Source organism: Phacochoerus africanus, chromosome 6, assembly GCF_016906955.1.
Source record: "Phacochoerus africanus isolate WHEZ1 chromosome 6, ROS_Pafr_v1, whole genome shotgun sequence".
Lineage (NCBI taxonomy): Eukaryota > Metazoa > Chordata > Mammalia > Artiodactyla > Suidae > Phacochoerus > Phacochoerus africanus.
In genome coordinates, this window is record NC_062549.1 from 95,722,047 (window position 1) to 95,735,220 (window position 13,174).

Sequence of the window (13,174 nt, forward strand, 5' to 3'; positions counted from 1 at the left end):
CAAAGTCCTTTGGCTATGCTGGGATTTGATTGAAAAAGCCACCCTCCACCCTTCAACCACAGCACAACATTGGCTCCTAGTGTCCAGAAAGACATGCACGGAAAGAACGCCAGAGTTAGCTAAAGAAATACCACAGTTTATTGAAGACTACAAATATTTTGTTACAAGTTGAAACTACATGCCTTCCAGAAATCAAAAGCAACAGCAGGTGTGTGCATTGATGCTTCGGAGGTGCTGCACCGCTTGGATTCAAAATGGGTAAGACAGGGTCAGACATATGGGGGAGAGGAAATGGGGGAAGGGCAAGTTCAAAAGCCCAGAAGGTATCCACCAACTCATTTCCCCAAGCCACGCAGGCCATGGCCACAGCTCGGCAGGCTCTCCTCAGTGGTCTGGTTTCTGAAACAAGACTTCAGTGCAAATTTATACACACACACAAAACACAGCCCCCAGCCTTGGGCCAAATTAGCTCTCTGCCGTCCAGAAATGCTTGTAAGGGGGTGGATATTTTCTTCCTAAAAGGAATCAAATACATAAAAATAAATGAATTTAGAGGTTGATGAGGGGTTGGCAACTAGGGGTTCTCAAAAGGGCTGTTATAGGAGATTTCTGAAATCTTAAGGGAGGTGTGAGGCTCCAAAATCAGGTGCGTCATTCTCTTACATTACCAGTCATCTAACCTCTTAAAATTCTTGAACCTGGCCCAGCTAAGCCCTAAATCTCATATTCTCAGAAGAGTGCTACTCCAAGTCAAAAGCTTATAATCCTCCCCACCAAGGATGAGGGTGGACCTTGCATAGTGAGAGGGGGTCCTTAGCCACAAGGAGTCTAGGTATTATTAAATCTCAATGCGGTATTTCAGGATCCCTTTAGTTTGAATTTTGACCCACTCTTAAGTCATACAACACAATTCAAACCTCCACCTGGTTGTTAGTTCCCAGACCTAGTGCCCTCTTAGCTCAGCTCAGAGTTTCCCAATTACTAAAAACCTTAGACAATTTTAACTACCTGGAGCTTATACAAAGGTAAAGAGCACAGACACAGCTCCATCCAAATCACCATGAAACCCTAATTGAGCTGAGAATTTTAAAGGACAACCCTCAACCCCAACTCTAAGTAGTAGCGACCACCTCCTCCCCACATACCTCAACAAGGCCCTGAAAAAAGTAGACGGAACTGTTTTATTCAGACTCTTTCTTACTCCCTCTTCTCCAAAAATGGGGAATAGGCGACAGGTATGGGAGCAAAGGATAAGCTAAGTATCTTTTTGGTCAGCCCCCATCAAAGGATTTCCCTATTTCCCTCCCTGCCATCAGATGTGCAAACACATTTTACAAAGAGACCAGCGACACAGATGAAGGAACCTTAAGGTCCAACCCTCCCCCTATTAAACAGCAGTCATGCCCTCCTCCTTTCTCTCATCTTAGGCCCTCTAGCTAGGGAATAAAAAGGGGCCACATGAGAAAAATAGTACTACAAAGAGATTTGGTTTTTGGCTTTCTTTCTTTCTTTTTTTAAAGGCCCCACTGGCAGCATATGGAGGTTCCCAGGCAAGGGGTTGAATTGGAGATACAGATGCTGGCCCACACCGCAGCTCGCAGCAACTTAACCCACTGAGCGAGGCCAGGGATCGAATCCAGGTCTTCGTGGATACTAGATGGGTCCGTTACCATTGAGCCATGACAGGAACTCCATCAAAGAGATCTAAGCCAAACCTACCGTAGCATGATAGCTAAGAACCCATTTAACGCTTCTATTCAGTGCATACATCCCCTATTTTACTATCAGTACTTAGATGTTAATATTTGCCTCTGCTGACATCTCAGTAAAATCTTGGGGCCTCTTGCTTCCCACCCAAAGTTTAGGCCAGCCAACATATTCTAATAGCCAACTCGTGCCCCAGGGCATTTCCATCATGAACTGGACACATGTTCTAGTTTTAAGGTCCTCTGTTGGTGCTGCTCAGATACCTAAGTCAGTCAAACATTAACAATCATACATGGAGCAGCAGAATACCCACACCAACCCTTTTTCCTCAAGCACCAAACCTTCCTCCCGGAAACTCATTTAATCACGTCCCACAGGCACCGATGATGGCCAGGGTCAAGGTGAGCTTACCAGTGTTGTATCCATGAGACCCATATCCGCTTGGCTGTTGGAAAGGGGTGGCTGATGCATTCACACTGACATTCACACCATGCTGCTTGGAAGAGGTAGGAGCCACCTGAAGAGCAAAAAACGCCAGAACTATGGTGAAACAGCAGCAGAGTACCTACCTGTCCTACTCCAGAGATTGAGCATTCAGACACCTACCCATTCTGATGTAGGCTGTTCAGATTGCTTAGTGAAATGGGCTCAGGGAATGAATGACAGTCTGAGGGAAGCAAAGCTATATAGGATCACATTCCCCCTTTAGCTAATTCTAGAATCCCTATACCACCAATTCCAGCCGCACTCCCTCTCCCAGGCCAGAGGTGAAAACTGTTCCTCCTCATTCATTGTTAACAAGTCATTTAGCCTTGAAAGCAACTAGGACAGTGTCCAAGGTTAGGATTCTTCACCACAAGCAAAGACCCAGGCCAAGTACTTACAGGGAACACAGCAGGCCCATACTGGAAGGTGCTGGGGAGGCCCGGAACCCCTGTGTAGTATGGCAGGCTGGTGTAACTGTAGCCAGGAGGCAGCGCCGGGTTCAGGAATGTCTGCTGCGTGGTGTGGTGAGTCTGCGTCTGGTTCTGTTGGGGTTGGGCCAAGGTTGTGGCCGGGGCTGGGGAGGAGGCATCCCCACGGCCAAACTTTGTGAGGTCACCTGTGACAGGAGAGATTAAATGTACCTGCCTCTATCACTCCCCAGGCTAACGTAGAATTATCTCTTCTGATCTCACATGATTCCAGGAGTGCCTTCAAAGACTGGTAAGTTCAATTCTTTGAATTATATGTCTTCGTGGCTCCCTTTAGCATTGCTCAGCACATACTCAGCATAGTTAGTCAAGGACTAACACTGCATGACTGTGCAATGCTGTGGCAGAGACAGGCTCCCAGAATAAAGCTTCTGTATGTTTTCTCTGCCCACCCATGTTCTTTCATCTCTTCCCCACCCCACCCTCTTTTCCTCTCCAATTCCCCTTCATGAGGAACACTCCATACTGGACTTGAAAAACAATGATAGGTCAATAAAGACAACAGGTCAGACCAAAAAAAAAAAGAAGGTCCATGGCTGAGCAAGGCAATGAGATGGCCATTTGACTAGGAAGCAGGAGCAGAGATGAGTAGAGGAAGGCCAGTTTGACCACAATACTTCTGGGAAAGAGCTGGAGAATAGCTGAGAGAAGTCAAGACATCGTCTGGAATCACAGGGAGACAACAGAAAGTGGGATGAGAACCAAAGTTGCCACATGCCCATCTTTAGCAGGATTCTGAGTCTATCAATCCATTCTGTACTTCTGCCAAAGATCTTAAGGGGAGAACTGGATCCCTTCCCTCTACTAACAGGTTTCTGCCACAAATGCCAACACAGTTTCCCTTTATTCAGCCCCATCCAGTCCTACCAGAATAAGGGTTGCTGGCCAGGCTACCATCCCTCCCAGTCAGCGGAGTGGTGGGGGTGGGAAATGGGATGCTGTAGTAATCCTACAAGAAAAATAACAGAGCAGAGACTCAATGTCACTTACTTCCCAGCATGAGGACATGTGGTACAGGGTTAGAAGCAGGACAATGTTGGAGTATTGCAATTTATCCAGCCACTGATTAAGCTGGGTAGAGCTAGCACAAACTCCTAGTGACTCTTGCATACACTGTCCCCCCTGCCTGGCCATGGGCACAGTCAGGCAAGGTCTACGGGTATGCCCACTGGAAAACACTTCAAAAGTCCATCAGTACCAATAACATTCTCAAACCTCTAGATATTATCCCTAAAAATCTACTACTACCGAGAAAACAGAGCTTCCTTTCTAGAATTCATCAAAGTATTTAAGACATACAGGAAGCATTCTAAAAGCTCCAGAGTACTCTGAGCTATAGATCAGACTACAATGTGTTTACTTCAAAGATGCCACAAGTCTGATTAAAAAAACAAAAAACAAAAACAAACAAACATGTTACCTTCTGTTAGAAGCAGCCTCTAGGCCCCTACGTTCTAATGTATCTTAAATCAAAGTATGTGTATGGAGATATTGGCTAGGAAAGAGCCAAGTCTGTGACTTATCAACCTAATATCTGGAATAACTCAAACTTTAATTTTAAGATCCATTCCTTTTCCTAAGCTCTATAAATACATACTCACCAATGGAAATCTTGTCTGAAGCATCTGCAAGTCATCATAACCATATACTTGTGGCTAAAAGACACAAATATGTTAAGAGTATTAAATGGGGACTGATCATGATGGTAGCAAACCAAGGAGCTTAGAGACAAGATAAACCAAAAGAACATTCACCCTCATTCTAAAGAAAAAGAGATCATAGATTATTTCCTTCATTTTTAAGAAGTACAAAGAGATTACATGTCATGGAAGGTCTTGAAGCTTTCTTTAACCTACATATTCAACTAACTGGCCTCTGTGTAGCAACAGGGTACACACAAGTCACAAGTCATACATGAATAGCTTGCTTTGTTCTACCAGTCTGTTTCCTATAGCTTTTAAAACATGGCTTAAAATTTATCTTCTTTGGGAGTTCCCGTCGTGGCTCAGTGGTTAGCGAATCCAGCTAGGAACCATGAGGTTTCAGGTTCGATCCCTGGCCTTGCTCAGTGGGATAAAAGATCCGGCATTGCCGTGAGCTGTGGTGTAGGTTGCAGACATGGCTCGGATCCTGCGTTGCTGTGGCTCTGGCATAGGCCAGCAGCTACAGCTCTGATTACATCCCTAGCCTGGGAACTTCCATATGCCGAGGGAGAGGCCCAAGAAATGGCCAAAAAAAAAAAAAATTTTTATCTCCTTTGGAAGCTCCCATTGTGGCACAGTGGAAAAGAGTCCTACTAGGAACCATGAGGTTGTAGGTTCGATCCCTGGCCTCGATCATTGGGTTAAGGATCCAGCACTGCCCTGAGCTGTGGTGTAGGTTGCAGATGCGGCTCAGATCCCCCATTACTGTGGCTGCGGTATAGGCCAGAAGCTGTAGCTAATATTCACCCCTAGCCTGGGAACTTCCATACGCCGAGGGTGCAGCCATTAAAAAAAAAAAAGAAAAAAAAATTTATCTCCTTCACAGAGGATTAACATTTTACCCTACTCTCTCCTCTAATGTCTGGGTAACTAAGGTAGTGTATTGCCTTTTTTTTTTCTTTTTTTGGGGGGGGGGGGTCTTTTTAGAGAAGTACTTGCAAAAGTTCCCAGGCTAGGTGCTGAATCAGAGCTATAGCTGTGGGCCTATGCCACAGCCGCACCATATCCAAGCCACATCTGCAACCTGAACCACAGCTCATGACAACACCAGATCCTCCACCGAGTAAGGAAAGGCATCGAAGCAGAGTTTTCATGGATATTAGTGGGGTTCGTTACTGCTGGGCTGAAATTGGAACACACCTGTGTGTTACTATTTTTAAAGTGCTATTGGGAGTTCCTGTTGTGGCACAGTGCAAACTAATCCGACCAGGAATCATGAGGTTGTGGGTTCAATCCCTGGCCTTGCTCAGTGGGTTAAGGACCCAGTGTTATAGATGCAGCTCGGATCCTGTGTTGCTGTGGCTGTGGTACAGGCCGGCGGCTGTAACTCTTATTGGACTCCTAGCCTGGGAACCTCCACATGCCGCAGGTACGGCCCTAAAGATAATTAAAAATAAAATAAAAAAAGAAAGTGCTATTGGATGTTTCATTTGTATGACATTCTTGTAGACTCTGAAGGCAAGAACAAGTGTTTTGTTTTGTTTTTTAATTTTAAATAAATACCCTTCATCTTACCAGACACTGAATATGTGAAGCTGATAGAAAACACAACAGAGCAAAAAGCTACTACTCTAAGTTATCTATTCAAAAATAATCCCAGACTAACTCAGGGAACTCTACTGTGATAGGTCAGAGCCTGCACAGACCCCTAGAGATAAGGAATCAATCCAGCTAGAGAAAATAATTCTCTAAGAAACTGAAAGGGATTCCAGTTAGACACTCTGGTCTTTGGCTTCTGAGGCCCAGAATTTGTGTTTCATGCAGAGAAAATAACACAATAGAGAGACCAATCTAGCTCTGGTCCTTCTTTTTTTAAAAAAGTTTCTCCCCAAAACTACAAAGATTAAAAACTTGTTTGCTTACATGCAACAATCACTGATTTACTACTCATTATTTATTAATTATAGTCTTCCACCAGAAGCCAGAGCTATAAAGAACAGCCACACCATCTTCTTCTTTTGGAGAAGACACTTCAGTCTCACTTACCGGGTAGGCATGTAACAGCCCAGGAGCCATAATATATGGATTAGGCAACAACGGCGGGACCCCAGGAGGGAGGTTGGGAGGAGCTTTTCCTAAAAGAGAAAAACTGTATTTTTATCCTGTCACAGAATTACTTTGTTCCTCCGTCCCAAAGGAATTTGATCCACCTTCCACACAGGGCTACCTGAAGTCGTAGCAACTGAGCTTCGAGTGGAGGCTGTGACGGTAGAGTTGCTGCCTAGGCTGAGGCCCAGGCTACTGCCACTATTGAGACTGGAGGAGACACTGACCACTGGGGGAGGTGCAGAGACTGTGCTGGATGTGGTGGAGAAAGTGCTGGAGGAAGAATGGAGATTCGCCTCACTCTCCACGCTTGTGTGCTTCAAAGGAGGGAGCAGCGGGAGAGAGGAAGAGGAGACAGCAATTAGTACAACAGGGCAGGAAAGATAAGCCCATCCATCAATTACATCACATCAAGTTCTCAGTTAAAAAGGCTGAGGCAGGATACCAGGTGCCCTTTGCCAAAATATTTAGCAGTTACTAAATATTATCCAGCTACATAGTCCCCAAGATTCATCTGGGAAGGATGGTAACAACAGACCCAGTGCACGTTATCACCCTGCTGAAAAAGGTGGCAAAGCAAGTGGGGGAAAACTCCCCAGAAACTAACACTGGCTGGCCAATGAGGAAGTAAGAGAGAGATTAGGTCTGAGAAATACATCAAAGACTTCACTCCCACACTCTTCACTACTTCAGAAAACAGACCAGTTCAAGGGCTAGAAAAAAGTACAAGTTCTCATGAATTTAAACCTGAAATAATATACTTGAGGAAAGAGAGAATCCTAAGAAAGCCTTAGCCCTCATTACCTTGCCCCAGGATTTTGACAAGCCAGATAGCGTGGCCCAGAACGGGTCCTTTTGAAGTTGTTTTCTTCCTTACCATCTCAGCTTAATTCCATAAATAGTTGTTATAAATCACAACAGTGAAACTGTTTGAACAAAAGTTCTCAACTGGCCTCCACTTTCATGTGATGCCTAGACTTACACTAATTATTTTCAGGACTCGTGTTTGGCATACCCCAGACCAATGAATGAGAATGGCTTTATCAGTCAGAAAGGATGTTCTTAAAGAATGTATCATAGCATATCAGGTCTCACTCAGTTTCACTGTTGAAAAAAACAAACAAAAAAACCCACATTGAGCAAAGTCACTTTCAGGGCTTTGAGAACTGGTCCAAAGCTCTGCAATTTTTGGATTCTTCTGCCTCTCTTGGCTTCAAACATCCTTTTACCCACTTCCGGTAACCTGAGATCAACTATCATTTTTGCCACCTCATAAAGAAATTTTCAAGAGTCCCTTCTTTGGAGAATCTTACAGCTAGATAGTTTTAAGTGTAAGAAAATCACACTTCCTCTATTACAGCATCACACTTACCAAAAGAGTGGATGTCGAAGTGCGCCCAGAAGATGTTGATGATGAAAGGGTATTCTGCTGAGTAGATAACGTGCTATAAGGAAAAAGAGGTTGCCATCAGCCATAATGCTATGGTTATCCGACCTGGAGCTTCGGTCAAGAACATAGGCAAAGAAATAAGGCAGAATATGGGACTAAGGAGATCTGATATCATATGGTAAAAACAGTGGCCAGCCAGGGGTAGTGAGCAGTTAAAGCAAGAATAGATGTTGAGGAGTTCGTGGCTCAGTGGTTAACAAATCCAACTAGGAACCATGAGGCTGAGGGTTCAATCCCTGGCCTCACTCAGCAGGTTAAGGATCCAGTGTTGCCGTGAGCTATGGTGTAGGTCGCAGGCGCGGCTCAGATCTGGTGTTGCTGTGGCCCTGGTGTAGGCCAGGGGCTACAGCTCTGATTAGACCCCTGGCCTGGGAACCTCTATATGCCACAGGTGCACCCCTAGAAAAGACCAAAAAAAAAAAAAAAAAAAGAATAGATGTTGGAAAAGGGAAAAAAAAAAAGACCCCTCTGACTTTACTTCCCATAGCTTTAGGTCATCCATTTAGCTAATATGGTCTCTGCCAGGCAGAGATACTAGAACAGAACCAGAGAGGTCTGTGCTAAACCTCCATCCTCACCCCAAATCACCTGCTGTGTTGTGTGGTGGTAGTATTTGGAATCTCCTCATTGTGGCTCAAGCCACCCAAGGAGGATGAGTGCTGATTGGTTGTCGTCAGTAACGAAGCTGCAGATACCGTTTCACTGAGAGGGGGGATGCTAGAAGTGGAAGGTGAGTCAGATTTCACTGCAGAGCCTGTAGCACCTGGAAAAAATTAAAAGAATTCACCTCATGAGAGGAAAGGGAGTATCTACAAGATGTTAAGAGGTGATGCCAGTCCTAGGCTGTCCCAAAGACAAGAGTGTGAGTTACTTAGTAATGGACCACTTTCATTTAGGCACAATCTTTTTTTTCAAATTCTAATAAGCATTTCATAACACTGCTCTCATTTGTCCAATAAAGGGAATCAGGGGGATTATCACTGTTTTTAAGACAAAAACCTTAAACATATAACTTTGAGATTAAACAACAAAGTAGAAAGAAAGAAGCTAAGACTATAACCAGTAGTTTTAATCATTGAGGCGGGGGTTCTTTTCACGACAATCTCAGAAATGCAAAAATACTGAAAGGGAAGGAGAAACACTACAAGTGAGAGGAAAAAAACCTGGAGAACCCTCACCTTCAACAGATTGCGTGGTCTGTAACTGCGTGGCCTGCACAGAACTGAAGCCATTCTGGTACAAAACAAAACAAAGAGTAAGAAATAGACAAAATCAAGTGAACAGGTCAAGTTGCACACTGACCTCAACTTACTTTCTGTCAACAAACCTTTCATAGAAATTCAGTTAATGAAAGGATTAACATAATGCAGACTATTCCAAAGTTAACAAAAATTAAGAAAAACAAAAATAAAATATACCAACCCTGTGTGACCCAAGGCAAGAGAAGGCAGCACCCAAACTGCTGAAGAGATCCCAAACCCAAAACAGACGCAGGAAAGGTCCAAATCCAGTGATCCCTGGTGGAGGATGTGGGAGTATGACAGTTCAGCCAAATCACCTATTCTGATGGCTGCATCTGACAGTCACTCCACATTGCCTCTGGCATATGCTGTCCCCCTCACCAAGCCAAGACACAGCAAGGCGAGGTCTACTGATATGCATTCACAAGTCTATAAATTAGATCTTCCAAGAACAGAAAACAGGTTCATGAGACTGACTCTACTAGAAAGAATGAACCTTAAGTACAAAAAGCATGATCTTCTGGGCTCTACGTCTCCAAGCTTACTGAAAAGAACTTTTATTTCACCTACCACAAAAACGTGATTCAGCTTCTCAACCAGAACTTCAGAGATATCTTAGTACCATTTGTTAAGAAGGAAAACACTGATATTTAAGGGACTTTGTCCACTATTCTCCTAACCAATGCCCAAGGGCTTGTGAAGGCAATACCTTTGCCTGAGTCAGGTCCTTTTGGGGTGATGAAGAGATGGAGCTGGGGTACCGCCGAGTCTGTGTGGATCTCTGTTCATATAGAGGGCCCTGAGCATTATTTTGGGAGGTATAGGTTGTTGACTGAATTGGGCCACTCTGATAACCAGACTCCTGACTCTGGTTAGATGAAATTGTAGATGAAGATTCACTGTGAAAAATGGAAAAGGAAAATCTCAGAGAAACGAATAGAACACATCTCCACTGATACTAAAGAAACAGTGGAGATCTACTACTAAAGTAAATTGTTTACAATCAAAAAGAAAAATTCTAGCAACAATTTAAGAAACTACCATAATTTTTTCCTGACAACATTAGGAATGAATTTCCATATCCTACACAGTCAGGGATCTGAGCTAAGAATGAAGTTTAAACCATTTTCAGTCTCTTAAAGGAAGAGAAATAATTCTCGCTCCCCTACACTCTGCTGTTATTAGAAGACAGTCAGTAGAAAGGATTCATTTCTCTTGGTTCCTCTGATACCATCATAACGTTAACCCTAAGCATGAGAAAAATCACCTTTTGTTATACTCATTTTAAGGAATTCTGAGCTCCTGGCTTTCTCAACAACCGTTTTAAGTAAAACTCCCGAGAAAAACTTTTAAAATATTCGCATGCATTAATAGCAATTATGACTCAACAGAGGTAGACCAGAGCAAGACATCTCCATTTTTAAATTCTAAGGATTAAAAAAAATAGCCTAGTACTCAAATGCCTCTAGGATTTTCTATTGCTTAAGATGGCCTCCCCTGACAGCTATTAGAAAAGGTAGAAAAGGTTCTACTGCAAAGATTTCTTTTAATTATTTAATATGTTAGTGCCACCTCGTTCCTAGGAGTTCAAAGTTACACCCTTCATAGGCATAAATCCATACCAAAAGGCTAAAAGTGTCCGAAGCATTTTTAGCTGTGGCGGATATCAAGGTACTCTGTCAGAGGTGGAATACACATCTCTAGGAACTGGGTTTGGACGCTCTAGAAGTGCTCAAGGGATATATTTCTGTTTAGAGTTACAAATAAACTTAAGTTACTACATTATGAAGTGTTCAACAAAATGCTACAAATGGCTCTTTTTCCCTCAATCAGAGGCCTGGTGTGCCCAGAGTTCTAGGAATTAGTGAGAGACTTAGAAAAAGAGGTAAAAATCTAATAAAGGATGTTTTATGACAGATATTTTCTCTACCTGGCCGTGCTGGTATAGAGGCTACTTGGAGCCTGGCTTGAAGAGGCGCTCGTGGTGGGGGTGGACTCATAATCAGAAAGGACAGGCTCTGACCCAAACTGCAATGCTCCAAACTGCAGGTTTAGCCCTGAGATATCTGCTGAGCCAGGCATCTCCACAGCCAGAGCAGGAATCTGCAGGGAAGACAAAGTAATGGTGGAGTACAGACTTACTGTAAGACTAATAAGAAACTTTTACATATACATCCAAATGACTCCTATACAATTTCAATTCTTAAATCCCCCACCACTTGGCCCTAAAAAATATCTATCTAAAAGTTCAAATAGGAGTTCCCGTCATGGCGCAGGAGAAATGAATCTGACTAGGAACCATGAGATTATGGGTTCGATCCCTGGCCTCGTTCAGTGGGTTAAGGATCTGGTGTTGCCATTGCTGTGGTGTAGGTTGCAGACGCAGCTCGGATCCAGCGAACACACTTCCAAGTAGACCCATAGCCTGGGAATCTCCATATGCTGAGGGTGCGGCCCTGAAAAGACAAAAAAATAAAAAAATTTTTAAAATAAAAAAAATAAAACTTCGAATACCTTAGACGTCAAGGAGGCTTTTTTCTTCTGCTGTTTCAGTTTTTGCTGAGCCGGCTGAGGGCTGGAGGACTGGTTGTCTGAAGACCCAGGAGACATTTGTGGAGCCGAGGTGGACTTGCTTGGCAGAGGAGAAGAGGGCGGTGGAGGTGCAGCTGTGGAGGTAGCCACTGCGGGTGGCTTCTCCTGCAGGAACACCTCCATCATAGTTGAAGAAGAAGTGAAAGCCTGGCGCTTTGTAAAGGGGCTGTGCACTGTTGAATCATTTGGGGTCTTCAAATCTGCATGAGGAAATGCAGCATGTATGAGGCCAGAGACACTTGTGAACCTCAAGAAAATGCTATTACCCTACTCTAAAGCCGTGAACTAGACCCCGAGGGGTCAGAATCTCATAGAGAACAGGTCTTCTAAGATTTAATCTCATTTCTACAGGTGACAATCATTGGGTCATGTTTGTTCTTAAGCAGAACCCAACTGAATCAACACTATTACCATGCCTACAAAAGGAAGGAATCTAGGAATTGCCTGTATTTAAAGTCCTAAAATGGCAAAATCCATGAATTTTTTAATGGCAATACGTTTTTAAATACTAGAGATAAACCTAGGGAAAACCCAAAACATCCCTAGATCAACAGAAACCTGCAACTACATCAATGGCTCAATTTGATGAAAGAGATCTACAGCCTCAACTTTTTATTATCCCCCAGCTTTCAGAACTGCGCCTATCACTGTGGGAAACTAGCCAGCTGGCGGCCCTTATCCTCACCTCAGGACACATTCTCCACTCCTTACTCCTACCAGCCTCTTGGCAGTAAGGCTCTAATACTTAAAAAATTCAAGTCATTTTCCATCTTTCTCACCATACTGCACCAGCGACGGGGACTGTGTGGTGGAGCCCATGTCCCAAGAGGAGGTGGTGGTGGTTCCAGATTGAGAATGCTGAGCTGCCAACTGAGCCAGGGCTTGAGCAGTCTTGAACTGCTCCAAGAACTGGGAGCCTGTGGTGCTGCCGCCTTTAGCTTCAGTGACATCACCAAATCCTTTCCCTAACATGCTCACCTGTAAATTAAAACAGAGATTAGAGAAATTCATAGCCAGCAACCTTGTTCAGCTACTCAAAAAAGATACCTGTCTGGGTTAAGAGCCAGTAGAGATAGGACAAGTAAAGAATGTCACAAAATGGAATAGTCCATTACAGCACAAACTCTGGACTAGGACTGTCTAGATACAAATCCTGGTTAATGGAGTTCCCGTCGTGGCGCAGTGGTTAACGAATCCGACTAGTAACCATGAAGCTGTGGGTTCGATCTCTGGCATTGCTCAGTGGGTTAAGGATCCGGTGTTGCTGTGAGCTGTGGTGTAGGTCACAGATGTGGCTCGGATCCCGTGTTGCTGTGGCTCTGGCGTAGGCTGGTGGCTACAGCTCCGATTCGACCCCTAGCCTGGGAACCTCCACATGCCGTGGGTGCGGCCCTAGAAAAGGCAAAAAGACAAAAACAGAAAACAAAAAAAAACAAAAAAAAATTTAAAAAACAAATATTG

The 13,174-nt window shown here is 43.9% G+C and overlaps 1 protein-coding gene and 1 non-coding gene across 36 annotated transcripts in view; both read right to left on the reverse strand.

Annotated features, from left to right (window-relative positions):
- UBAP2L (ubiquitin associated protein 2 like) overlaps positions 1 to 13,174 on the reverse strand; it is a 49,198-nt gene that overhangs the window by 6,249 nt on the left and 29,775 nt on the right. For 27 of the 35 annotated variants that reach the window (XM_047784494.1, XM_047784492.1, XM_047784495.1 and 24 more), the window contains exons 12-24: positions 12,493 to 12,691; positions 11,636 to 11,913; positions 11,052 to 11,224; positions 9,831 to 10,020; positions 9,059 to 9,113; positions 8,469 to 8,643; positions 7,803 to 7,875; positions 6,552 to 6,747; positions 6,371 to 6,459; positions 4,283 to 4,336; positions 3,549 to 3,630; positions 2,592 to 2,809; positions 2,119 to 2,224 (exon numbers count right to left, since the gene is read on the reverse strand). In XM_047784494.1, coding sequence (XP_047640450.1) covers positions 2,119 to 2,224; positions 2,592 to 2,809; positions 3,549 to 3,630; positions 4,283 to 4,336; positions 6,371 to 6,459; positions 6,552 to 6,747; positions 7,803 to 7,875; positions 8,469 to 8,643; positions 9,059 to 9,113; positions 9,831 to 10,020; positions 11,052 to 11,224; positions 11,636 to 11,913; positions 12,493 to 12,691 — 1,888 coding nt within the window. Of the gene's footprint in view, positions 1 to 115; positions 516 to 2,118; positions 2,225 to 2,591; positions 2,810 to 3,548; positions 3,631 to 4,282; positions 4,337 to 6,370; positions 6,460 to 6,551; positions 6,748 to 7,802; positions 7,876 to 8,468; positions 8,644 to 9,058; positions 9,114 to 9,830; positions 10,021 to 11,051; positions 11,225 to 11,635; positions 11,914 to 12,492; positions 12,692 to 13,174 lie in introns of those variants that run through there. The other 8 variants (XM_047784501.1, XM_047784506.1, XM_047784504.1 and 5 more) reach the window with 1 other exon arrangement.
- LOC125130167 (small nucleolar RNA SNORA58) lies at positions 3,713 to 3,848 on the reverse strand. Its single transcript, XR_007135667.1, has one exon. It is a non-coding gene; the product is annotated as a small nucleolar RNA SNORA58 (small nucleolar RNA).